We start from the raw sequence: 27,338 nt of genomic DNA on the forward strand, positions 1-27,338 counted from the left end.
ACGAACAGTAATGCTGTGCGCTGACGGTCTGCCGTGGAGGAACGTAATGCGTTAGGATAACACCATCACGGTCGTACACGAGAATCGCCATAACTGACGCACTTTCGATTTTCGCGGCGACCGATAATGACGCCATTCGTTGGATCGGCGTTTCAGTTTTGGCTCGTACGAGTTGGCCTATGTCTCATCTAGTGGTACCATACGGTGTAAGAAAGCCTCTCCTTCGCGCTCATAGCGCCCCAAGTGCGTCTGAGCAACGTTGTAACGCATTCATTTCTGCATTTCCGTCGAGTCACGCGGAACCCATCGTGATGCAATTTTTCGCATGCCCAGGCGTTCCTTCAGGATGTGAAGCACGGTCGTATGAGCTAATATGGTTTCGTGGGCGAGCTCACGAATCGTATGGCTTTGATCACTGGCCACTAACGCGGCAACAGCATGCACATCTTCTTCAGAAACGCTAGGACGACCTGCCCGATGAATGTTTGCCACAGTTTGCCGACCTTCGTTGAAGGCTTTTACCCAATGTGCCACTGTTCTGCACGGCAATGCCGACTCCCTACACACCTTTTGAAGACCCTGATGACACTGTCGTGCTGTACGACCTCTGGCACATTCAATCTTGATCCAACTTCGTTGTTCAGGTATGTCAACAATGTGTGCCATCTGCGACAATAGCAGATTCCATTGCATAGTGTCTCCACAGCAGTGTTGCCACTATTTAAGTTCCAAGCCTTGTACATTGAAATTAGCTGCACCATAACATAGATGTATGTCTGCAATCTCGCCAAATTTATACCGATTCACCGTAGTTTTTTATTACCACTGCCACGAGCACTACCGTATCACTTCGGATAATGCAGGAACGAAAACAGGGTAGTGTAGCAGAGTGATGTGTAGCACTGGCGCGTATCGTCGAGGGGAGACTCGAAAAGCACAACTCCTGGACTTGCGGCGAGGTACGTCATCTGGTGACGTCACGTGTTTAACATTTGTCATTCAGTGTTAGGGTATTTCCCGACATTTGCGACCCCCACGTGTCTTATATTAAATTACTTGTCTTAGAGTCATGTATGTCGCTTCGGTTGATTTTAAATGTCAAAAGAGTCCTCCTGTACAGTTGTACAGATTTCGGGTGGATGTGGTCAGGCCGGAGTTTAGACAAGACTTTTAACATACAGTTTTCAAGCTGTACGTGGCATGGGAATAATACTTAAATTACTTGTGTGCCTGTTTCAGTGACTCTTTTTTCGAATGTCACTACTGTATAAAGCGTGTTTCGAATTGCGTATAACGTAACATAGCACAACGTTAGAAACAACATGCGCAGAAGCCAGAGAACATACGAGAATGCGTCTGTGTTGACCATCACAGCAGTGCAATGGGAATACATTCCTGGAGATTGTTATAGGTGACATACAATGTATAACGAAGAATGGCACATCAGGGAACTGAATTTCGACGAACCATGGATGCGCAGATCCAGAAAATAAAGAACAGCCATCGATGAATAACCCATCAGCCTCATAATTTTCAACAGAAGCAAATTTTATTTGAATATAAGTATAAATTACGTACACCCAACTTAAGATTGTTTATGACGGAGGACGGACAGATAGTCCGAAACACATATGTATTTTATAAATTCAGATCGTGACTGGTATTCGATCTTACGTAGGAACTGATGCTTTTGTTCAGTCTCATTTCTGAACATAGATCGCATACTGAATCTATATCACGTTATAGTTCTTTGTATCCAAAAGACGTCTTTTCTCCGTTGCCTGATACGGTTTGACCACTGTCGTAGCAGCGTCAGAGTATTTCTTCCATACTCTTTCTCGTGATTATGTATTTGACTTTCCAACTATTTTACCGCGCTAGATTCGTAAGCAAGTACATCGCTGTTTAAAGGCTCCAGCAGGTCAGTACACTAGACCAATAGCAATGCAATGACTTAGAACAACGTTTTCATAAATACTAACACCTTCAACGTAATTTTCAGTAGTATTGAGATTTTAAATATGATATTAGGTAAATTAACGAGTTGTCAAGTCTGGCACGCTATAATTTATAAGATGAAAAATTATGAAACTCTCAGAATAAATATAACAAGACAAAAATTGTTACATAAAGCCACAGACTCTAAACCGCAGCAGTGATTTTATAAATATTTGAATATCGGAAAATAAACTCGCGTTTCACATAAAGCAGACCGCAACGTCGAAACATTTCATTATATGCAAACACGGCGCAGCCGTGTGATCATAGGTGCTCACCATAATGAGAATGGATTTCGTTCTGCATTCAGAGTACAATTCAAACAATCAAATTAATTAAAATGTTTGATACAGTTTGTAATTTCGACTAATAACACGTATGAATGCAATTATTTTCAGGAATCTTTTCATGTATACGACGTATGACTCTTTGGACTTGTGTCTGCGTTTTTTTATTGGCCCATCTCATACATCCAGTGTTTATTAGAATAAACTACATACTGAGAAGGATATGTATGTGCATCCATCTGAAGTTCTCTTCCGCCACTTTCATTCCAGCAGGGTGAGAAGTTTTAGAACTCACTTCTTTGCAGTAATATCCCAGCAAATAAGGAATGATGCAGAGTTGTTGTTGTCTCGAAATATATGGTAGGGGTTCCCATTTCCAACATTCGCCTGGTAACCGAGGAAAAAACCCTCGAATACCATGGTCAGAACCGGGGATTGCAAGTGTTTTAATTCGGTAGTAAAATATGTTGAGTCGTTAGGCCGCAAAACATTCTTTTCAAATTTCTTCAGTACTGGACGCTTGAGTCCTTCTCTTAGGATCTTCTTCAGGAATCCACTGGTGTCCTTAGGTGGCTGAGCACATTACGAATTAAATCGTAGTTGATGGGTCGAAAAGTCCAGCATTGAACTAGTACTAGTTTGAACGGGAATATGACTTGGCTTAATAAATTTTGCCACCAATGGCAACTGTCACGAAAGTTTGCAGGCTTACGTACTTTTTAAGTGTTTGTGGGATATTGTTATCCGTTATCCCGGTCAAGAATTATAGATGTATGTTGGTATTGCGTATTATCATTATAAGCGTTCATTCTTTGTGGGCTGTTAGAATATCATAGCCCATTGTATTGTCAGCGACTTAGCTATATACCAGAGGATGCCTCACAACCAAAGAAAACCTCCGACAAATCTTGGTTAAAAAAGGAGAATAGGAACTATTTACACCTGGAACAGCCCCCCCCCCCCCCCCCCCCACACACACACACACAAAATTAAAAAAAAATCCTAGTCAGCGGGCGTCTATTTGTTTATGCGTACAGAGTAAAGCCGATGATTTGCCCGACATGTGCAGGGTGCCTATGCCGTTTCATTTCCAAGTCTTTCGTTACCCACTCATGCGCAATGTATACAACACTCGATTCGCGTTCGGGAGGACGACGGTTCAAACCTTCCTCGGATTTCTTTAAAAGATCTCAGCAAACGCCTGGTTGGTTCTTTGGGACGTTAAAGGCTAATCTTCCTTTTTCTGTTGCGGAACATTGTTACCTTCAGCCACACTATTTCAGGTGGCTGGGAGTGGAGTAGACAGAGCCCCAGGCGGGAACATTTGCGAGTCGATTTGCCTGGTGACCAAGGGAAGACTCCCGTCACCCTTGCTCCGAACTGTGAGATTTGACCAAATTATAATTTATTGCTAAGACAGTGTCGTCCACTGTCCCAGGCATAAATAAGAAACTTACCTGAGTTGAGCTACATTTATCTCATTCTGCACTCCAAGGAATAGAGCGGACTGTTTTACATCCAGCCTCTTAAAGAGTCGTGGTTCTTTTCGGACAATAGCAGACGAACCGGTAGAGGTTTGGAATAAAAGGGAAGGGCTTAAGCAGTTCCACTTTTCCCTGACAATCATGCAGAATCTACCAAGAACATTTGTTGGCTCGGGGATTTGAACCATTTTAATTTATTTCTGGAACTATGTTTTCCATTGAGCCACGCTAAAATTAAAACTATGTGTATTGTGTATACAGGGTGTTACGCGTTTCCTGTCACAGGCTTCTAGGGATGTAGAGGAGACTTGGGAGATAAAGTTCTGATAGTGAACTTTTGTCCGAAAATATATCGTTTGGATATAAATAAGTTAGAAGATCAGATCACTTTCAGATCTCCCGCTTTATGATAGGCCCGCAGCAGAAAAATGAGCACTGACCTGTGCTGTATGGAAGAGCCCCCATCATGGGAAATGTTTCAGGTACCCGCCGTCGGGCTCTCTTCTGCGTGACGAAGGACGTCCTCTTCAAAAGTTGTGAGTGTGGCGCGCCTATGAAGAACCACTGTCAATCCGTCTAGTTGTGGACCTACCAGTTTCTCACAGCAATTGTTGTAGGCGGACGAAATTGGTATGTGGCGCCATATGATGCCGGCACCTTACGCTCCTTTTGTATGTGTAGCAAGAACCGGGAGATTTGAAAGTGATCTGATCTTCAATCTTAACTTATATCCAAACAGTACATTTCCGAACATGAGCTCCTGGTAACCCTCTGAAAGCGCTGGAAATCTGTAAAAGGAATCGCCCTCTGTATGTTGTGTACGTGCATTAGTGTCACTGTAGCTGTTGTGAGTGGTGAGGCAGTTGAGTAAGACATCTTAAGCACAAAGGCGGGTTGAGGAGCAGCATGGTACGGATTGGGATTGGGAGGGGAGGGGGGGGGGGGGGTAGAAGACTCTCGAACATCTCTGCTTACGTAAACCAAAGTGTAAAGAGACTATAGTTCTTACCCATAGAGTAACTAGTATCTCACATCCTGTAGCATGTAAGAAAGTTAAAACTTAGAATTAGTAAATGCTGTTAAATATCATTGAAGGTACAGTAGATCTTTAAGACCCACTAATGTATGTGGTGATGGGTTTTTTTAAAAAAAGGAAAAAAAAAGTTGTCACTCAAATCTCAAATGATTTACTAACTGGTGACAAATATCGTTGCTGTGAAATATACTTGGCAGCTATAGGAGCTGAGAGAAGGAAGGGCTGACGTGAAAGACTTACGGAAGTCAGCGTCGAAACCATAGTATTTGCGGTCATTAGGCAGACTGTTGAGAGACTCAATGACATTCAAGGTTAACTTAAGTCGCAGATGACGAAGAACAGCAGAGATGACTTTAGTTTCACATGTCACTCTCCCGGATAAATTTGTGTTTCCTGCTCAAGGGCGGGTTGAAGATAAATTTATTATCCTTTGCACTTGGAAGGGAAACTAAACATGTTGCATATATTCCGTATTTTGTTAGGTTATTATTTTAGTGAATTTGGAAGAAAGGTACTTTATGAATATCAGGAAAGTAAAACAAGGATAATGCAAAGTAGTTGAATTAAATGTACCGACGTCGAGGGAATTAGATGGGAAAATGGGACGCTAAAAAAAATTCATCGGTTTCACGACGGACGAAGTAGTGCGGGGGGGGGGAATACAAAACGCCGACTAGCAATAGCAAGAAATGCGTTTCTGAAAGAGAGAAATCGATTAACTTCGAAGCCTTTACTCACGGTATTCGTCTGGAGTGTAACCTTGCACGGATGTGAAATGTGGGCGACAAACAGTTCAGACAAGAAGAGAATAGAAGTTTCTGAAAGAAGATGCTGCATAAGAATGCTGAATGTTAAGTGGGTAGGTCGGGTTACTAAGAACTGGTACTTCATTTGGAGGAAATTAGAAATTTATGACACAATTTCACCAAAAGAAAGTACGTATTGATAGGACGTAACACGAAGCATGAAGGAGTAGTTGTTTTGATTGTGAGGAGAAATGTGTTTGTGCTGGTGGTGCGGGACGGGGGGGGGGGGGGGGGGGGGCGTTGAAAACATTATGGGGACACCAAGAGTTGATTTTTTTTAACCGGTGGATTCATATGGATGTAGGCTGTAGCAGATATAAGAGAATAAGAAGCTTGAAAACATATGTGATCTTGGGCTTTGCCGACGAGTAAACTGTTTGTACTGTTGTCGGGTGCCCAGGCGGGTGCAGTCATTTTCGTAACACAAGCACTGGACTCGCATTCGGGAGGACGACGGTTCAATCCCGCGTCCGACCATCCTGATTTAGGTTTTCCGTGATTTCCCGAAATCGTTCCAGGCAAATGCCGGCATGGTTCCTTTCAAAGGGCACGGCCGACTTCCTTCCCCGTCCTTCCCTAATCCGATGAGACCGACGACCTCGCTGTCTGGTCTCCTTCCCCAAACAATCCAACTCAACCCGCAACACAATATTTCGGCTGTGAACCTTCCACACATCTTCAGGTGATACCTGTAGAATGAGCGTTTTTCCTACATCCCGCCTCTTTTACACTCGGCGATAAGGATGCAAAGGAGGTGGATGTAGCAAAGACGCTCATTCTTCAGGCATCATCTGAAGATGATGCCAAAGTTCGCTCTCGAAATATCGTGTTGCCGAAACAACTGCACCCGGCTGGACACCCGACAACAGTAAAAACAGGTTTGAACAGGACAGAGTAGATTGGAAAGCTACATCCAAGCAGTCTCAGACTGCAGATCACTAAAAGAACAAGAGGTAACTGGTACTTGATAATTTAGATCGTTATCGGTCATGTGACATCCACTGTTGGATAAAAGCCTCCACTAAACTTTGCCATACTTTGCATCCATGTTTCCCCTGCATAAATTCTGCTGTCATCTACGCACGTGCCATTACGCGATTGTTTTGGTCCTTTTTCAGCTCGTGCTATAGTGTCAAACCTCCAATAGTCCATCCAATACATTTACCTGGCTACATGTTCCGGCCACTTCGATTTAGTTTTAATTACAGTCATAATTATGTCTTTCACTCCAGTCTATCGTAGATCGATTTTATTTCCTATTTCTCCTAGTAACTTACATTCAGCGACGTCGAATGCTACCTGTAGGTTTACCCGAAGCACTCCTGGCCATTGCATTCTTGTATATACTTCTTTTTATGTTCGCCCAGATGGCGTCGTCAACTGCCTTAACTACAAGAAGTCATCAGTTTGATCCGTGTCTTCGTTGTTACGTTATACTATACCCTTTCCAACATGTTGGTTGTATATTAATTTAATGTAATCCCTCTGTATGCAATACTTAAAGTTGTGGAAATTTATGCGGTACATAAAATTAGTTTGATTTCAACCTATAGTTAGATGTGATCGGTTATTCTATCTAATGGAAGGGTGAGACCAAAAAGTAATAGCGTTACACCAGGAATTAACTGGTTTAAGCAAAAAAGAGTAAACTGACTTATTGACTAACCCACTCTTACACCTTACCAGCCATGTTTCAAGTACGACCGAGGCTAACTATTGAAGCTATAATACTACAAAGGTAAGAAAAACGACGATTGACAAACTAGTTGCCCAGCTTCTCCAACAAGAAGTCCAGTTTCTCGTGTAAGTTTTAAAACTCTAGATACTCTGGGAACTGATTCGTTTAAAGTTCATGGACCAGAACTGGATTATGTGTAGGAAAATACTGCAGTAATAAGAAACGCAAGGCGAAAATAATGACCTTTTCTGATTCTGAGTAACAGCTGAAATATATTTACCTTGTACACTTCACTTCAACGTTCATACGATGTTACTTAGGAGAAGGGCACTGGTGATCATCTTCACATACACTTTAGATGTCACCAGTATTGCACAGTGCTATTAACATTGTAAAGGAAAGGTTTCACTCTTTAAAAAATTATGGACACATTGCTTCCACCTTGCCATCGCGTCCACTGGCCGCGGTACTCACCTTCTTCGCTGGAGGAACGAAGCAGGCTGCTCGAACACACGCAACCAGCTGATACTGCCAGCAGGAGGCATATCGCCAGGTACGAAGCCATCGTATCTGCCGCAGTCCTGCACACATAAAAACGAAGCGATGAGGCAACATAATATTTCATACTTTAAATGTGACGAGTACTTTGACAAACGAAAATCAAATGATAATTCGAAAACACAAGTTATTTCACCATTACGCCGATAGGTTTCCATGGGTTTTGGTGACGAACTCATGTCCGGAATTTTACCGTTCGCATGTAGAATAAATTTGAAGATCGTGTCACTTCCTTATCTCTCACTCTTATGTTGTGCATTACAACAGACGCAAGATATAAGGAAATTCAGCACACCTTCATAGAATATACCGTCCTACAAAAAGCATTCGGCAACTTAAAATGATACCAAATGCTTGAATTCCTTAGGAAAATAGCTAGAAGCATAAGGAGGGTAATAAACTGTATAGAAAGAACCAAGAGAGAACAATGAGAATAAAATAGAGAAATGCTCGTAATAAAAAAAGTATTAAATAGAGAATACATGCTTGCTACTCTGTTATCTAAACTCTACATCGAAGAATCAATTACGGAAATAAAAGAAAGATTCAGGAGTGGCTTAAAAATTCAGGGTGAAGAAATATCAACGATACGATTCGCTCATGACATTGCCATCTGCTGAGGCAGAATTGCAGGACCTGCAGAAGTAAAGTGTTATGAGCAAGCACACGCTATGAACTGAGAGTAACCCAAAGAAAGACAGACGTAATGAAGAGTAATGGAAATGAGATCAACAGTAAACTTAGCAATGAAGTTGTGAAGGAATGCTTCTGTCTTGGAAGCAAAATAAAGCATGACAGACGATTGAAGGAGGATGGAAGAAGCAGAATCGCACAGGAAAGAAGAGCATTCCTCACTAGTAGAAATCTACTTGTAGCAAATACAGGACTTAATTTGGGAAAGAGCGTTCTAAGAATACTAGGCTCGAGAATAGGATTCAGCTAAGCGATTGATGGAAAAGCATGTGAGATGTGAAGTTACAGAAGGATGCTGGAAATTAAGCCCACTGATACGATAAAAACGGACATGGTTCTCCGCAAATCGGCGTGCAGTATGTGGATAACACTGACTAGAAGATTTTACCGGATACATGTGTTGCGACATCGGGGAGTAACCTCCATTGTACGAAAAGATGACCTACAAGAGAAAAACTATAACGGAAGACGGACTTGAATATATCCAACAAATAGTCGAGACATTTAGGTGTAAATGCCGATCTGAGATGAATAAGAACGCATGGGCGATACCTAACATGCACTTTTCTCACATGACCTTAAAGCCGCGGGCCAAGCTAATAGTGTGGATGCCATTTGTCTTGTCTTCCAAAAAGTACTTGACTCTGTACCAGACCAACGTGTATTAACAAAAGTATAATCATATGGCCCCGGGAGTAGAACTACTGACAGCCTTGGGAGAGCCAGCCCTGACGAAACTCTACCAGCTGGTGAGCAAGATATATGAGAGGCGAAATACCCTCAGACTTCAAGAAGAATATAATAATTCCAATCCCAAAGAAAGAAGGTGCTGACAGATGTGAAAATTACCGAACTATCAGTTTAATAAGTCACAGCTGCAAAATACTAACACGAATTCTTCACAGACGAATGGAAAAACTGGTAAAAGCCGACCTCGGATAAGATCAGTTTGGATTCCGGAGAAATATTGGAACACGTGAGGCAATACTGACCCCACGACTTATCTTAGAAGATAGATTAAGGAAAGGCAAACCTACGTTTCTAGCATTTGTAGACTTAGAGAACGTTTTTGATAATGCTGTCTGGAATACTCTCTTTCAAATTTTGAAGGTGGCATTGGCAAAATACAGGGAGCGAAAGCCTATTTACAATTTGTACAGAAACCAGATGGCAGCTATAAGAGTCGAGGGAATGAAAGGGAAGCAGAGGTCGGGAAGGGAGTGAGACAGGGTTGTAGCCTCTCCCCGATGTTATTCAATCTGTATATTGAGCAAGCAGTGAAGGAAACAAAAGAAAAATTCGGAGTAGGTATTAAAATCCATGGAGAAGAAATAAAAATTTTGAGGTTCGCCGATGACATTGTAACTCTCTCAGAGACAGCAAAGGATTTGGAAGAGCAGTTGAACGGAATGGACACTGTCTTGAGGATATAAGATGAACATCAACAAAAGCAAAACGAGGATATGAGACACTTAAAGTAGTAAACGAGTTCTGCTATTTGGGGAGCAAAATAACTGATGATGGGCGAAGTAGAGAGGATATAAAAAGTAGACCGGCAATGGCAAGGAAAGCGTTTCTGAAGAAGAGAAATTTGTCAACATCGAGTATAGATTTAAGCGTCAGGAAGTCGTTTCTGAAAGTATTTGTATGAAGTGCAGCCATGTATGGAAGTGAAACATGGACGATAAACAGTTTAGACAAGAAGAGAATAGAAGCTTTTGAGATGTGGTGCTACAGAAGAATGCTGAAGATTAGATGGGTATATCACATAACTAATGAGGAGGTATTGAATATAATTGGGGAGAAGAGCAGTTTGTGGCACAACTTGACTAGAAGGAGGGATCGGTTGGTAGGACATGTTGTGAGGCATCAAGGGATCACCAATTTAGTATTGGAGGGCAGTGTGGTGGGTAAAAATCGTAGAGGGAGACCAAGAGATGAATACAATAAAAAGATTCAGAAGGATGTAGGTTGCAGTAGGTACTGGGAGATGAAGAAGCTTGCACAGGATAGAGTAGCATGGAGAGCTGCTTCAAACCAGTCTCAGGACTGTTCAATTGAAAGACTTGCATCAGGCCATGGAGCCACATTATATCATTATTATTATTTGAAAAAAAAAAAGCTGCACAAATATAGAACTAGATTTTGATAAGATTTCGAAGTGGTGGAGTTAAATTCTAGGGAAAAAAAAAGAAAGAAAACGACTCACCACAGAGTTATCCAAAGTGGTCACAAATTGATATTCACACAGGTGTAGACCGAAAATGTGAAATGGTAAACTTCGGTGACCGATGGATGAATGCGTGATGCTACACCGCAATTTCACCGTGCAACTGGCAAGGATAGTAAATAGGTGACACGTCGATACCAGGGAAGAAAGTCTTTGCCAGTTTCATTCCATGTATCCAGATGGACAATAACTGTGCCTCGCAGATTGGCGCATGAGCTGTATACGCAGATGTCACCATTCGAGAGAGGACGCGTAGCTGGGCTCAAAGGAGCCCGTTGGAGTAATCGGCGGCCCGCTCGACATTTGAAGTGATGCCACAATTCGACATTGTCGACAGCAGTGGGTGGACCACGGCCGAACACAGCGTAAGAAGGAAGCGGGTGACTTGGAGAGGCGGCAGAATGTGAGGAGTTGTTGCCAGAGAGGCACTCACAGCCCGGATTCCTCATTATCATCGATCCGACGTGCAACTGGTGCTTCAGTGACCACAAGAACCATTATTAAGCGGCTCAAAGAATGGGGACTGAGATAATGCGGCCCCTACGCAGACTACCATTGATGCCTCTAGACCAACAAGCCCGTTTGCAGTGTTGTCGGGCACATTGGGCCTGGATGCTCATCGGCTGGCGTAGAATTGTCTCCACTGATGAGTCCTACTTCGAACTAGGCCCTGATGACCGGCCAAGACGTGTCTGTAGACGCCCCAGTCAGTGGTGGGATACCAACATGACTGTCGCCTGCCTAGGTAGTCTAGGATGCCGTTTCATTTCATTTCATAGCAGGGCCCCATTGGTTGTCATCCGCGGCGCCATTATAGCACAGAAGTACTTCGAAAATATTCTACGCTCCGTTTCCTTACCCTTCACGGCAAGCCATCCTAAGCTTACATTTTACCAAGATAATGCCCGCCCATATGCGGCGAGAGATTCTACTGCTTGTATTCGTGTTTGCGAACCCTACCTTGTCCAGCAAAGTCGTGAGATCTCTCCCCAGTTGAGAGCGTTTGGAGCATTAAGGGCAAGGACCTCCAACCAGCTTGGGACCTCAACGATCCAACGCTGCAGGACAGAATGTGGTAGGATATCCCTTAGGAGGACATTCAACAACTTTACCAATCACTGCCCAAAGTGAATAACAGCTTACATAAGGGCCGATGTGAACCAACGCGTTATTGACTTGCTCATCTCGTAAACATCCTTCTCTGCAATAAGTCAACCACTTTCTCAGAAATTGTAATAATTTATTTGTACGTACACCTACATCACATCTACCGACACCCGTCCCATTCAGATAATTCATTAGTGGTGCGACGAGGGATTTATTTTTCCTAAGAGTGTCTTGGCAACTTCCTTTAAATGTCCAGAAATGTTTAATTCTGCACTTCATAAAATGCAGAAAAGTCACAATTGGTATTAGTCAATTCATACAAATATCCGAATCTGACAGCTAGTGTGGAGCTGAAATGCAATGATCACATAGGTTGAGTCGTAGGCGAAACACTTGGTAAACTTCGGTTCAATGCAAGGATACTGAGGAATTACAGGCCTATATCACTAACGTCGATTTGCAGTAGGGTTCTAGAACATATACTGTATTCGAACATTATGAAGTACATCGAAGAAAACGATTTATTGACATATAGTCGCCGGCCGCGGTGGTCTAGCGGTTCTAGGCGCTCAGTCCGGAACCGCGTGACTGCTGCGGTCGCAGGTTCGAATCCTGCCTCGGGAATGGATGTTTGTGATGTCCTTAGGTTAGTTAGGTTTAAGTAGTTCTAAGTTCTAGGGGACTGATGACCACAGATGTTAAGTCCCATAGTGCTCAGAGCCATTTGAACCATTTGACATATAGTCAGCACGGATTCAGAAAATATCGTTCTTGTGAAACACAACTAGCTCTTTATACTCATGAAGTAATAAGTGCTATCGACAGGGGATGTCAAATTGATTCCATATTTTTAGATTTCCACAAGGCTTTCGACACCGTTCCTCACAAGCGTCTTCTAACCAAACTGCGTGCCTACGGAGTATCGCCTCAGTTGTGCGACTGGATTCGTGATTTCCTGTCAGAAAGTTCACAGTTCGTAGTAATAGACGGAAAGTCATCGAGGAAAACAGAAGCAATATCCGGAGTTCCGCAAGGAAGTGTTATAGGCCCTCTATTGTTCCTGATCTATATTAACAACACAGGAGAAAATCTGAGTAGCCGTCTTAGATTGTTTTCAGATGATGCTGTCATTTACCGTCTTGTAAAGTCATCAGATGATTAAAACGACTCGCAAAATGATTCAGGTAAGATACGTGTATGGTGCGAAAAGTGGCAATCGACGCTGAATAAAGAAAAGTGTGAAGTTATTCACATGAGTACTAAAAGAAATCAGCTAAATTTTGATTACGCGGTAAGTCACACAAATCTGAGGGCTGTGAATTCAACTAAATACTTAGGGATTACAATTACAAATAACCTAAATTGGGACAATCACGTAGATAATATTGTGGGTAGAGCAAACCAAAGACTGACTGCGATTCATTGGCAGAACAGTTAGAAGGTGCAACAGGTCTACCAAAGAGACTGCCTACACGACGCCTGTCCGCCCTATTCTGGAGTATTGCTGTGCTGTGTGTGACTAACGGATCAGGTGGGACTAACGGATGAGATCGAAAAAGTACAAAGAAGGGCAACTCGTTTTCTATTATCGCGAAATAGGGGAGATAGTGTCACAGACATGAAACGTGAATTGGAGTGGCAATCATTAAAACAAAGGTCGAGTTTCTTTGCGACGTGATCTTCTCAGGAAATTTCAATCACCAGTTTTCTCCTCTGATTGCGAAAACATTCTGTTGGCACCCACCTACATAGGGAGAAATGATCATCACGATAAAATAAGAGAAATCAGGGCTCGCACAGAAAAATTTAAGTGCTCGTTTTTCTCGCGTGCCATTCGAGAGTGGAACGGTAGAGAGACAGCATGAAAGTGGTTCACTGAACCCTCTGCCAGGCACTTTATTGTGAATAGCAGAGTAATCATGTAGCTGTAGATGTGAACTGCAATGCTGACGGCTTACGTAGCAGTTGCGCGTCCCATGTTAGAATATTGTGTTGTGTGTGAGGATATACCAAGTAAGGCCTTTCCTCGTTTACACACACACAAAATATGGGAGAAAAATCATTTTGGTTTTGACATTTTCATTAGTCTGTGGGTGAGTAATTCGTAACTAATAAATACAACATGATAATGTTTTCGCGTCTTCAACCATACATTAACTCATCTGAAAAGTAAATAGACGTTTGTCGCAGTTTGTACATGGGGGCTCGATTCTTTAAGAGATCGGGCGTGTGGGGGCTACTGATTTTGAATAAAATATTTGGGTCATCACGCTGCGTTATTTTGAATCTTAAGTTGCTATCAAAGCCGACGTTTTGGTGAATGGAATCATCACACAGACTCAGTCGTAGATGAAGCACATGGTAGATTCCAGTTCGTCACAAGGATACTGGGAAGAGGCACAGATGCATTTAAGCGGTCATTCTTCCTGCGCCCAAATGTGGTTGGAAAGGAAAGAAATCTTGACATGTTGTTCAGTGCTAAGTGACTTGAACGATGTAAATCACAGGGGTTTGGAGATTAGGAATGTAGATGAAGGACACATGTCATGACGAGCACCATCAACTAGAGATGTGCAAAAAAAAAAACGAAATATCAATATTTCTACGAAATAAAATCGGTACATATTATCGACATCTAAATTTTCAATAAATCAGTTAAACGATATTTAATATTAAATCTCGAAATATATATTTTCATTGTCTTCTTTTTTTGATTCATAGGCACTATAGTTCTTATCAACGGATTTCTTGCCCATTCGAACTGCTTCCAAGTTTTGCAAACTGGCAATAAGTGTCTTACAATGGGTTCAATTTAATTTCATTTTCAGTGCTACAAATGAGTACCAGAGTTGAACTTGACTGTATCTATACTGCATATTCACGAAAGCTACACGAAAACTTGTTACTTCCGTGTGTCATTTCTACCATTTCAAATGATACGTACAAGTTGCAAAATGCACACATTTCGTGACACCTCTGTAGGAGAATGGTGGAAATTGTCACTGCCTGCTCCCAACTATGAAGACAGTATGTGCGCTTCCCCTTTTACTCAAGAAAAGATACGACGCACTGTAAAAGTAACGTGCACTAGGCATAAAAATCACGTACACTGGTATTTAATGGAAAATGGCCTCTGTTGTCTGAAATTGTTTATGGTAAGTGGAGTATTTCATGCTCAGCACACGTATCAGAAGTGTTTCACTAACAAGAACCCGAGAGTTCTCTCTTGTTAGCCGTTTCGCTCCTGCTGTCTCGTCGTTTGTCAGGCACGTCTTCCACGAATGATATTCCCAAGAAAGGCGCAAATCAGGATAGCGTATGTATGGCATGGCGCATGCCATCTATTGACGATACGGCGAAGCTATTCACGCAGTACCCAGAACATCTACTGAAGAATGACGCAACCTGACGACCCCTTACTAGCTACGTCTTTAGGTGTTTAGGTGCGTTGCCACTGTAAACTAGTTATCGCGACGTACACAGGGGAACTGAATACAGTGTCAGTGCATTGTGGGACGGTCCCCACGCTGTTACATGTATGTCTGTGACTGTGTGCAAAAAAATGTTACCGTTTTAATAACAGTGTTTGGTTTGGTTTCGAGCTGATTTCAGTTTCCAAAACAGCTACGTCTGCCGTCTGCACATTCTTTTCGAAACAAGGCAACAACGAATCCGTTTTCTACAAGCTACGTGATAAAATTTATAAAACTTGTGTTAAAGCGACCAACTTAGCTATTAATGTTAAACTTAGACACCATTCTGCCTACTTGCAATTGGCGAAAAAACAAAATCGGTATCGTCAGTACCCACTCCATCAACATCTTCAAACAGCAGATGAGTTTGCTGAAGATGATGCCTTCCGTGGGACTTCAGATATTTCAGTGATGAGCCACATGGATGATCCCACTGTTGACGATGAAAGAATTACGTAATGGTCATACAAAATTAGTGTTAATAGATAACGAAGATTAGGTGGTACTTTCCTGTGCGTATCGAGGCATATTGCCATCTTCCGACACAAAGTACTAATTACTATACTTCTGAATTAAGACTACGTAACAAATCACTTTGCCTTTTTCACTCTCCCCGCCTCACACATGAAGATCGTAATAAAAATGAAGCTTCCGAAGTGACAATGACTATTTCCTATTATTATTGTATTTATAAATTGTTAGGCTATGGATTAACGTTTTCTATCTGTATCTTTTTGTTTTTAGGCTACGTCGTGCAGTAATAATGATGCACATGAAATCACAGTCAGTTCTGAGGCAGAGATAGCTTTGAAGATAAATTGAGGGTGCCGTATACGTGATTTTAAATCTGTATGTGCCGAAAATATTTTGTCTTTTATTCATAATTAAAATTCAGTTGTAACAGAAAAACTGTCCGTACAAGTTATTTCGGGTAATAATGTTTCTACTTTGTTTCATTATCGTTCGGCTAAAATTAACAATTCACAGTGGCAAATACTAAATTTTAGTGAGGCCTATGCCTAGCTTCAAAAATATTGATAGTTTTAATATCACTAATTTATGTTTGTAATAGTTCTGATTCAGTACTGATTTTAATTTTTCAGACGGTGGTCAAAAGTACTGTGATTTTACTCAAGTCTTGGTTTTCATGCTAGGAAAATGTTGGAATGAAAAAACTGGTGCGTAAATCTTGCTCGCTCTATAAGATACCTTCCAGAAAAAAGGTTTGTAAGTTATGTTCCAATTATTTCATTTTAATGAGATGCATCTTATAATGTATAATAATGTATGTAACTAATCTGTAACTAATACTTACATTTACTTCTAAATTGTAGGTAACGCAGTTTGTACAAGAGAGATACAACACAACAAAGGCCATTAAAAAAACCCTGACTGAAGCAAAAGTTGTTTCTATTATAAGCGACATACTGAATGTCACAAACTTCATAAGGAGCTTCTTGGTGTTGACAGTTAACTTGCTTGGCAACTTGCACCTTCAGTGCTTCAAAATATAAATCTATCTGCGTTCAGACTGTCCGAGGTAAGTTTTGTTTAATAAACAGGTGCTTTCTAAATTATTATGTCTAATATATAAAGATAATTAGGTTACGAATAAAAACAATATTTACATCGAAATTGTACCGAATACTTTTTCATGATGGTCATTACTTTTCAGTCACACACAGGACATGAATCACACATCAGGACATCAAAGATCACTGGGAGAAAATTACAGAAGACTTTGGCATTGGAAAAAATTAAATTACGTCTATTACTATTGGTCGCGATGCAAATTTAGAGACAGCGGCAAGATTGTTATTAGAAAACGAGGATTCCTTGTTGGCGCACCTATTAAATTTAGCGCATTAAAGGAGAATAATACGTTTTCAATGCTTAGAGAGCAGATGAAGGCCATTGTGACATATTTTAAGCAATCGGTTAATTCTATGGGCTTGCTAAGAACTGAGCACGAAGTGGCTGAAAAAAAAAGAAGCCGGTGTCTTAACTTTAATACTAATTATCAACACAAAATGGGATACCTGCTTTGATATGTTAGAGATTTATAAGGTTGTTAGCAATTGTAGATAAATCTTGGCTACAAAAACTCAGTCAACTAGGAATAAACCTGATGCCGTTGCAACATCGCAGCTTAATGTGATACGAGATCTTGTTGACTTTCTTGCCCCCCTGAAATAAGCTACTGAAGAGGGTAGTGACGTCAAGTATGTGACTGAAAGCTTAGGCATTCCTATAACTAGCCTACTTCGACGAGAAACTGAGCACGCAACTGGTGTAGGAGCGGCGGCAAAAAATTCTCTATTCACATAAGTATTAGAAAGACTGCTTCCTTTAGGATGAAATACTTTTCTTATCATGGCCACAATAAGGAATTCTCGGTTCAAGCCCATTCACTTTGATTCTCCCCTTGCAATGTCAGCTGCAATAGTGGACATAACTAAGGAAATTCGTTTCGAGCATATGTGGATGGATCAATTGTATTCTGAACAAAGAGCTTCAGGTATAACATAAGAAGGCTCTAACAAGCCTTCAGTTTGGTCAAGTATGAAAAATTGTTGACTGGAAGCTGAGTCGCACAAGAAATTCCAAACGAGCTAAAACAATACCTCGATCATTCACATTTAGGACGGAACTGTGATCCTTTAAAGTTCTGGATTGAGAGTCGTCCATTTCACACTTGTTTTGTCAGAAATTTCTCACAAATGCCTAAATGATAAGCCTCTTCTGTTTAGTCGGAAAGAGTGGCTTCCTTAGGAAATTTGGTTGTGCCAGGTAACAGAAGCAGACTGACAGGGGATGATATTAACCCTTTGCATTCCATAACGTAGACACAGTCATTTGCACTCTTATTTAATCGCCACCACTTGGGCAAGGAACACGCCACAGAGAATTGTGGGGCTCTCCTTGTGAACGATGAGGCCAATAACCAACAGTTAGTGTACATATTAAAACAAAAACGGTGCTTTCATTAAAATATGTTAACATAAGCAGTAGAATATAAAACTTATCGTTTTGTGATTTTTTTAAAATCTTTAAGGTGGACTATTTCCAGCATCATTTCATTCAAATTCGTTACTAATGAATCACTGTCCCAACAAAATCATTGTTATCAAAATTATTGCCACATCTCATTGTATAATTCCTATGCGCGGTGAATAGTTAACCACACAGTCATGCAGAACAGGAGCAACAGTGGTGCCTGGTGGGAAGTTTGCTGAAATTCGAATTCAGTATGTACATCTATTAGACGAGATCTAACTGTCTTGTTCTGTTTTGGGTTCTCTAGATTAACGAGTGGCGCCAGGTCGTTAAATTTCCCTAGGGTGAGTAGGCACCCCTCTTCTTTAACGTCTTCTCATTTTTACTTAGATATTCCTCTAAAAGCTCTACCATTTCTCCCTAAGACTGTGCATGGGGAACTAACCATTTCGCACCTACTAACTTGAACGTAATAATTACAACCTTTCAGTCAACACAATTGATAAAACTCCACACAAGCTTCCCTAGATGGCAGTACTACGCACTATTGCTGCCTAGTACAGTGAGATTCGACAATGAAGCATGTAAGAACTATGGAAAATTGTTCTGAATAAGACTCGACACCGGAGTGGGAAAAATATCTCACACTGTCGAGCGCTGCTCGCTGTTGGAGTGGAAAAACAAACAGTTCTGTTAATAGAATGAGATTTCACTTTAGTTCTGTTAATGTCTATCGATAATAATTATTGGTGTCATTAATTAGTTTTTTTGTAAATAAGTGATTTTACAGTACGTTGTGTGTCTTTTAGTGATTACTGTTGGATATAATAAAGTATTTGCCAGTTTTTAGATGTTTGTTAATCATGTCAGTGACATGGATCGATTTTTTTAAATTCCTGTAAATATTGACATATTGACCAATATATCGAAATACGGAGATTTTTATCTCGCTAATGTCGATATCTTTCATTTACACTGAAGAGCCAAAAAAACTGGTACACCTGTCTAATATCGTGTAGGGCCCCAGCAAGCATGGAGAAGTGCCGCAACACGACGTGGCATGGACTCGACTAATGTCTGATGTAGTGCTGGAGGGAACTGACATCATGAATCCTGCAGGGCTGTCCACAAATCCGTAAGAGTACGAGGGAGTGGAGATCTCTTCTGAACACCACGTTGCAAGGCATTCCAGATATGCTCAATAACGTCCGTGTCTGGGGAGTTCGGTGCCAGCGGAAGTGTTTAAACTCAGAATAGTGTTGCTGGAGCCATTTGATACCAATCCAGGACGTGTGGGATGTCGCATTCTGCTGCTGGAATTGCCCAAGACCGTCGGATTGCACAATAGACATGAATGGATGCAGGTGATCAGGCAGGATGCTTACGTACGTGTCACTTGTCAGAGTCGTATCTAGACGTATCAGGGCTCCCGTACCACTCCAGCTGCAATCGCCTCACACCGTTACAGAGCCTCCACCAGCTTTGACAGTCCACTGCTAACATGCGGGGTCCATGGATTCATTACGTAGTCTCCATACCCGTACACGTCCATCTGCCCAATAAAATTTGAAACGAGACTCGTCCGACCAGGCAACGCTTCCAGTCCTCAACAGTCCAATGTCGGTGTTGACGGATCCAGACGAGGCGCAAAGCTTTGTGTTGTGCAGTCATCAAGGGTACACGAGTGGGCCTTGGGCTCTGAAAAACCATAACGATGACGTTTCGTTCAATAGTTCGCACGCTGACACTTGCACTGAAATCTGCAGCAATTTGCGGAAGTGTTACACTTCTGTCAAGGTTGAACGGATTCTCTTCAGTCGTCGTTGGTCCCGTCCTTGAAGGATCTTTTTCCGGCCGCAACAATGTCGGAGGTTTGATGTTTTACCGAGTTCCTGATATTCACGGAACACTCGTGAAATGGTTGTACGGCAAAATCCCCACTTCATTGCCACCTCGGAGATGCTGTGTCCCATCGCTCGTGCGCCGACTAGAACACCACTTTCAGACGCACGTAAATCTTGATAACCTGCCATTGTAGCAGCAGTAACCGATCTAACAACTGCTCTAGACACTTGTTGTCTCATGTAGGTGTTGCCGATCGCAGCGACGTATTCTGCCTGTTCGCATATCTCTGTATTTGAATGCGCATGCCTATACAAGTTTCTTTGGTGCTTCAGTATATATCGACACAATATACAGGGTGAAAATTATTTAAACCGACAAACTCTGGGAGGTTGTAGAAAACATCAAAACACATATTTTTCCCTAATGTCATTTTTTCCTATGTGGAGTATTTAAACCGGTAGAAGAAGATTTCTCTGGCGGCAAATTAATTAAACTAACAAACACTTTTCCATTTTTTTTATGACCAAGAGACAACAGATTAACACAACCCAATTTCAGTTACAGCAGATTTTCAAAATTGCCTCCATTGACACGTAAACGAAGGTTACACCGTCGGATCATGTTCTGTCTGACACGGGCAAAAACCCCAGGAGTATCCTTAATTGTTCCTGCTGCTGCTACTATCCGGGCAACCAGATCCTCTTCCGATGCAACAGGAGTTGCGTAAACGAGGTTGCACATCTCTCCCCAAACAAAAAAGTCCAGAGGCGACATATCTGGGGATCGAGCAGGCCGTGGTACAGGACCGCCTCTACCAATCCACGTTTCTGGGAACCGTCGGTCCAGGAATCGACGCACACGACGACTGAAATGTGCCGGCGCCCCGTCATGTTGGAACTACATGCGTTGTCTTGTAGGGAGCGGCACGTCTTCCCGCAATGCTGGCAATGCTCTGGCGAGAAAATTGTAATAGTGCCTGTCATTTAATGGCCTAGGTAGCAGATACGGCCCAGTTAAACAGCCCCCAACAACATCGACCCATACATTAACGAAGAACCGCACTTGATGAGCGCTAGTAACTGTGGCATATGGGTTATCCTCACTCTAAACATGCGAATTGTGCGTGTTGAAGACTCCATCACGCCCGAACATTGACTCATCGGTAAACAACACAGAGTATGGAAATGTAGGATGTATTTCACACTGTTCCACGTACCACTGCGAAAACTGTGCTCTGGGTGGATAATCAACTGGTTCCAGGTTGTGGACACGCTGTTAGTGAAGTGGACGTAACAATTGCTCTCGAAGGACTGTTCTTACATTCGTCTGATTCGTCCCCATGTTACGTGCAATTGTACGAGTGCTGTTGAAGGATCCAGCTCCACATGCTGCAAGACAGCTTCCTCAAATTGCAGCGTTCTTACAGTGCGACGGCGTCCGTGTCCAGGTAATCTGCTAAATGACCCGGTCTCAGACGTTGGTACACAGCAGCAAAGGTCGTATGATGCGGGATACGGCGATTAGGATATTTTTGTTGATAAACCCGTTGTGCAGCTCGTCCGTTGTGGCGCGCTGCGTAGTACGCACCAACCGTATCAGTGTACTCACTCCAGGTGTATCGCTCCATTAGTAAACAGAGACAATGCACGACTACACTGGTGGACAACAGTTGCCTACAACTGAAGAGCGTAATACGGCCTCCACCGGTTTAAATAATCCTCATAGGAAAAAATGACATTAAGGAAAAATATTTGTTCTGGTGTCTCCTACAACCTCCTTGAGTATGTCGGTTTAAATACTTTTCACCCTGTAGATCGATATTTCTAAAATTTTACCCATCCCTACACCATACCAATCAGAATAATGATGATACAAAAAAGAAAGAAAGTGGTGATGAATATCGCAACTTACTCCAGTGAGTAGCTCGGTTTCACGGGGGCTACCGAGGTAGCGCGACCTAGTAGACGTCTGTTACAGTGCCCAGCCTGCCTGGTTGCAGCCCACTGCAGTGACAGCCTTTCACGGCACTGACCTCGCCGCGCCCTCGTTTCAACGGCGAAGCACGGAACGAATTACCGGCCGTTCCCTCCCTCCGGAGATGCCGAGGATCAGGGGAGGCTCTCTGGCGACAAAGGCCTGCCTCACAAATCCCCCCTCCCTCCAACCCCCGACATGGCTTCGCGTTCTGCAGCTGTCGTCGGGGCGGGGCCTTCACCCTGTTTGCTGTATTACGGCGGACGTTAAGCCCCGCAACGGCCAAGACGGGAGATGTCAGCTGAAGGGACGGACAGAGATCGAAATCTACCACAATGTACTGCTCACAGACACGTGATGCAGCATCGAGATGTTTTCAAGTTGCGGCGCTTCGAAATGTCAAAAGAAGTCGTTGGAGTTGATCACATAGCGTCGCTTAGGTAACACACATGTCTAGCGCACGGAAATATGGCTGAGAAAGTTAATTAAAATCATAGATATCCAACTCTTGTTAATAAGAAGGATAAAGGCTAGACTATAATGAGCTACGGAATGGATAGCGTCTTGAAAGGAGGATATAAGATGAACATCAACAAAAGCAAAACGAGGATAATGGAATGTAGTCGAATTAAGTCGGGTGATGCTGAGGGAATTAGATTAGGAAATGAGACACTTAAAGTAGTAAAGGAGTTTTGCTATTTGGGGACCAATTAACTGATGATGGTCGTAGTAGAGAGGATATAAAATGTAGACTGGCAATGGCAAGGAAAGCGTTTCTGAAGAAGAGAAATTTGTTAACATCGAGTATAGATTTAAGTGTCAGGAAGTCATTTCTGAAAGTATTTGTATGGAGTGTAGCCATGTATGGAAGTGAAACATGGACGATAACTAGTTTGGACAAGAAGAGAATAGAAGCTTTCGAAATGTGGTGCTACAGAAGAATGCTGAAGATTAGATGGGTAGATCACATAACTAATGAGGAAGTATTGAATAGGATTGGGGAGAAGAGAAGTTTGTGGCACAACTTGACCAGAAGAAGGGATCGGTTGGTAGGACATGTTCTGAGGCATCAAGGGATCACCAATTTAGTATTGGAGGGCAGCGTGGAGGGTAAAAATCGTAGAGGGAGACCAAGAGATGAATACACTAAGCAGATTCAGAAGGATGTAGGTTGCAGTAGGTACTGGGAGATGAAGAAGCTTGCACAGGATAGAGTACCATGGAGAGCTGCATCAAACCAGTCTCAGGACTGAAGACCACAACAACAACAACAATGAGCTAGTTCTGGTGGACGCAAGATGTAGTAGTTATGAAGAGGTTTGCAGAGGTTCAGAGGTTAGCGTGGCGAGTTGCATCAAACCAGTCTTCGTTCTGAACACCACCACAATAACAACAAGGTCGGTTTACACAGGACGCCAAAGAAATGGAAAGACATGTCACCGTCAAACTCAGGTGTGATCACGCCAGAAAGAGCGTCCAGCGTCACATACTTATTTCTGAAACTCATTTCTCGCAATAGCCCACCTAATGTATCTACGATACATTTCATTTGTGTTTCTAATATTATGTACAAATTACTGACACGAAGTACTTACAGACGAATATAAAATCTGGTAGAAGCCGACTTCGAGAAAGATCAGTTTGGTTCTGGAGAAATGTAGGAACTCACGAAGCAATACTGACACAAGGCAGAATAAAGAGAGGCAAACATACGTTTACAGCATTTGTAGACTTAGAAAAAGCTTTTGTCAATGGTGACTATTTTTCTATTTTTAAATTCTGAAAGTCTTTTTTGCGGGGGGGGGGGGGGGGGGGGTGTAAACACAGACAGGGAAAGATTAAACGAGTGCACAGCTCTTTCAGAAACTACACAGCAGTTACAAGCGTACATTGAGCAACCAGTGAACGAAACGAAGGAGTAATTTGGTAAAGGAATTAAAGTTGAGGGAGAAGAAATAAAAACTTTGAGGTTTGGCGATGAGATCTGCCAGAGACCGCAAAGGACTTACAAGAGCACTTGAATGGAACAGACAATGTCTTGAAAAAAGATTATAAGAAGAGCTTCAAAAAAAGTAAAACAAGGTTTATGGAATTTAATCGAATTAATTATGGCGATACTGTGAGGATTAGATTATGAAAGGAGACACCATAAGCGGTAGTTGAGTTTTGCTGTTTTCGTCAGCAAAATTACTGATAATGGCTGAAGAAGTAGAGAAATAAAATGCAGACTGGATATAGAATGGAAGGCATTTCTCAAAAAGGGCTATTTGATAAGATCAAATATAAATTTATTTATTAGGAAGTCCTTCCTATAGGTATTTGTCTGGAGTTTAGCCTTGGATGCACGTGGAATGTTGACGATATGCCTTTCAGACCAAATGAGAACAAAATATTTTGAAATGGGGTGCTATAGAAGAATGCTGAAAATTAGTTTGTTAGATCTAGCAACTAATGAGATACTGAATCGAACTGGGAAGAAAAGAAATTTATGATCATCTTGACTGAAGGACGGCATTGGTTGACAGGACACATTCTGGGGCATCAACAAATTCTCAGTATAGTATTGGAGGGAAGTGGATGTTGCGTGTGTGTGTGTGTGTGTGTGTGTGAGTATGTGTGTGCGTGCGGTGGGGGTGAGGGTGGGGGGACTGTATTCAAATGGATGTTGGTTGCAGCAGTTGTACAGAGATGAAGAGGCCTAAACAGGATAAAGCAATGTGGAGAGCTACATGAAACCAGTCTTTGCACTAAAGTCCACAATAACATCTTAGTGACTACAGAAATTGTATTTTTCTCTTTTGATCACGGTGACAACGTGTGACGCTACCGAAGACGGATAACTCTGTCGAATATCTGATCACAAACTGTAACTCGCCGCTGAGCATCAATCCCCAGAGTACCGATCATATATTGTCTCTGTTTTCTTCTCGTGAGATTTTTAACATAATTTGTGATTTCGTGTGAATGGAATGGGGCAGAATGGAGTTCAGTTTACCAGACAGGCTTGTTCATTGTAATGTGAAAAGCTTATAACACGAAAAACTGTTCATTGAAGCATGAAATTCAATGAAGTAATTTCGCGGGATTTTTATGTACTGATTCATGTCGAAGAGACGGAGATAATTTCATCGGAAGGAAGTAACATAACATTCATTATATACTGGATGCTGGAGAGGTGCTTTTAGGTCGTTTGACAAAAGGTTAGTGAATTATTTAGGCATCTCAAGACAACTTTAAGAGAGAAGAGTTCGATTTAGTATATCTGAACCGTATTTAAGATTTTCTGTGTCGCTTAGCAGCGATTTAAGAATGCTATTGACCATAGATTCGAAGTTTATCACAGTAGGCATCTTTGCTCTACGTATTTTTCCGTTCTGACGTTGTACAAAGCCGAAGCTGAAATCTAAAAACGGAAATTATCACTCAGTGAAAAATTTTGTTTCACAGTGAGGAATACAGAACTCCGATTGACATTTTTCGTGTGCGAATTGTTATGTGGCTTTCGACAAACCTGGAGCAGGTAAAATACAATGAATAAAAATTAAGACACGCACACTCAAGAACGCCAGCGAAAATCAGTTCCCTTAGCTTTTTAGACAACGGTAAAAGTCATCCGTGATACAAAAAGCGGGAATAAGGTGTCAGAATTAAGGAACTGGCAACGCTAGTGCTTTAATATTGCCGAAAGCAAAATTCATTACCGATCTTCTTTGTGACAGCTGTGTGGCAAGTTTTCCACGCTACTGGAGGGTGAAAGAATAGGAGAAAAGTCTCATCCAAACATTATAAAACATCAACTTCCAGAGAAAACATATTCTGAGTGTTCAAAAATTCATTGTCTAACTGACAGATACTATCACGGAGCCAACAACAAACATATTTCGTTGAGCAACCTGGTGTCGGAAACACGTAGGCCTATTAAGTGAGCATGAACCGTGTGTGATAAAGGAAATAAATAAAAATTTATTTTGTTCAAAACATGATTACACGACGACGATTCGATATGCATGGTGTGCATTGTCCTGACGTTAGCATGGAGCCGGTAAACATCATGTAGTGCTGTAGCAGCTGATTGACGCTCGCAGTACACGACACAGGTCGCTACAGGTGGGTGCAGAGACATGTAACCCATCAGAATTCTTTCTCTGGGGTTAGAAGAAAACTGAAGTGTATTTTACCTATGCTGCTCTCAGAAAAGAAATTAGTTGCATTAAATTTTGCAGCGGCCACACACATACAGAACACGGCACATATTTCTCAGTGCGTCGATACCGGCTCTATGCAGAAGTTAATGATGGTCATTTTCAACCTTTTTTGTAACACTGGCCAGAACAATAAAGGACTGAAGCAAATTTAACATTACGAGTATTTTATTCTCGATCACACCTAATGACCTTCTGGATACTTCATACTTCCCTAGTAAGCATTTCCGACAGTTGGCCGCTTAACATCGATTTTTTTGAGCACGGTGTGAATGTAAACACATCAAATAGTATTTATGGCTTTTGTTTTCTTTTTAGTGACCAAGCGACGTCAAAACTAAGTGTATTTTTCTGCTCCAAGCGAGCGACTATTTCACTGTTAAAAAAGCTTTTATAAATGAAAATCGTTTTATCTATTTATATTCTTATTTATGCGCAGTGTAGGCATTTTCTTTGTCCAGGTATTGTATAACCTTAATCATTCCTTTGGTTCGGACTCTTTAGTGTAAAAAAACTCGCAGGGAAAATATTCCAGGTCGTCATGCAACTTTAGCAATGTTTTACAAAAACCAAACATTCCACTGCTGAACCAAGGGGGAGCGCGGCCAGAATATTTTCACTTCCGATGTTAGCAGACGACACCACTCTTGCCTCACAAAGGTAAATGTGAAAACTTTCTTCCTGAGAATATGTCGCATTGGCTTTGCGTTATGTTTTGTTCACTGGAAGTCTGTGTGAATGAAGCCACTTGAAATGCATTGTGGAATGATCTGACATTCCGTTCCGCGGCGTTCAGCATGAATCGAACTTTTAAGGGTACAATGACATAATTACAGACCAAAATTCCTAACGTCCGTCTGTTACATGATCCTACAATACAGTCTAGCCTTGTGCAGTATGGCGTTTCTGGAGGAAAAGAAACTTGCTCGAAGAATAAGTATGAGTTGAGAAGACTCCAGTTTTGTGACAC

General features: G+C 41.8%; 1 protein-coding gene across 2 annotated transcripts in view; it reads right to left on the reverse strand.

Annotated features, from left to right (window-relative positions):
* The window catches only part of LOC124622155 (semaphorin-2A-like), a 1,077,868-nt gene that overhangs the window by 591,090 nt on the left and 459,440 nt on the right, over positions 1-27,338 (reverse strand). For both annotated transcript variants that reach the window (XM_047147795.1, XM_047147796.1), the window contains one exon: positions 7,764-7,870. In XM_047147795.1, coding sequence (XP_047003751.1) covers positions 7,764-7,854 — 91 coding nt within the window. In that variant the 5' untranslated portion in view covers positions 7,855-7,870. The remainder of the gene's footprint in view (positions 1-7,763; positions 7,871-27,338) is intronic.

Source organism: Schistocerca americana, chromosome 7, assembly GCF_021461395.2.
Source record: "Schistocerca americana isolate TAMUIC-IGC-003095 chromosome 7, iqSchAmer2.1, whole genome shotgun sequence".
Lineage (NCBI taxonomy): Eukaryota > Metazoa > Arthropoda > Insecta > Orthoptera > Acrididae > Schistocerca > Schistocerca americana.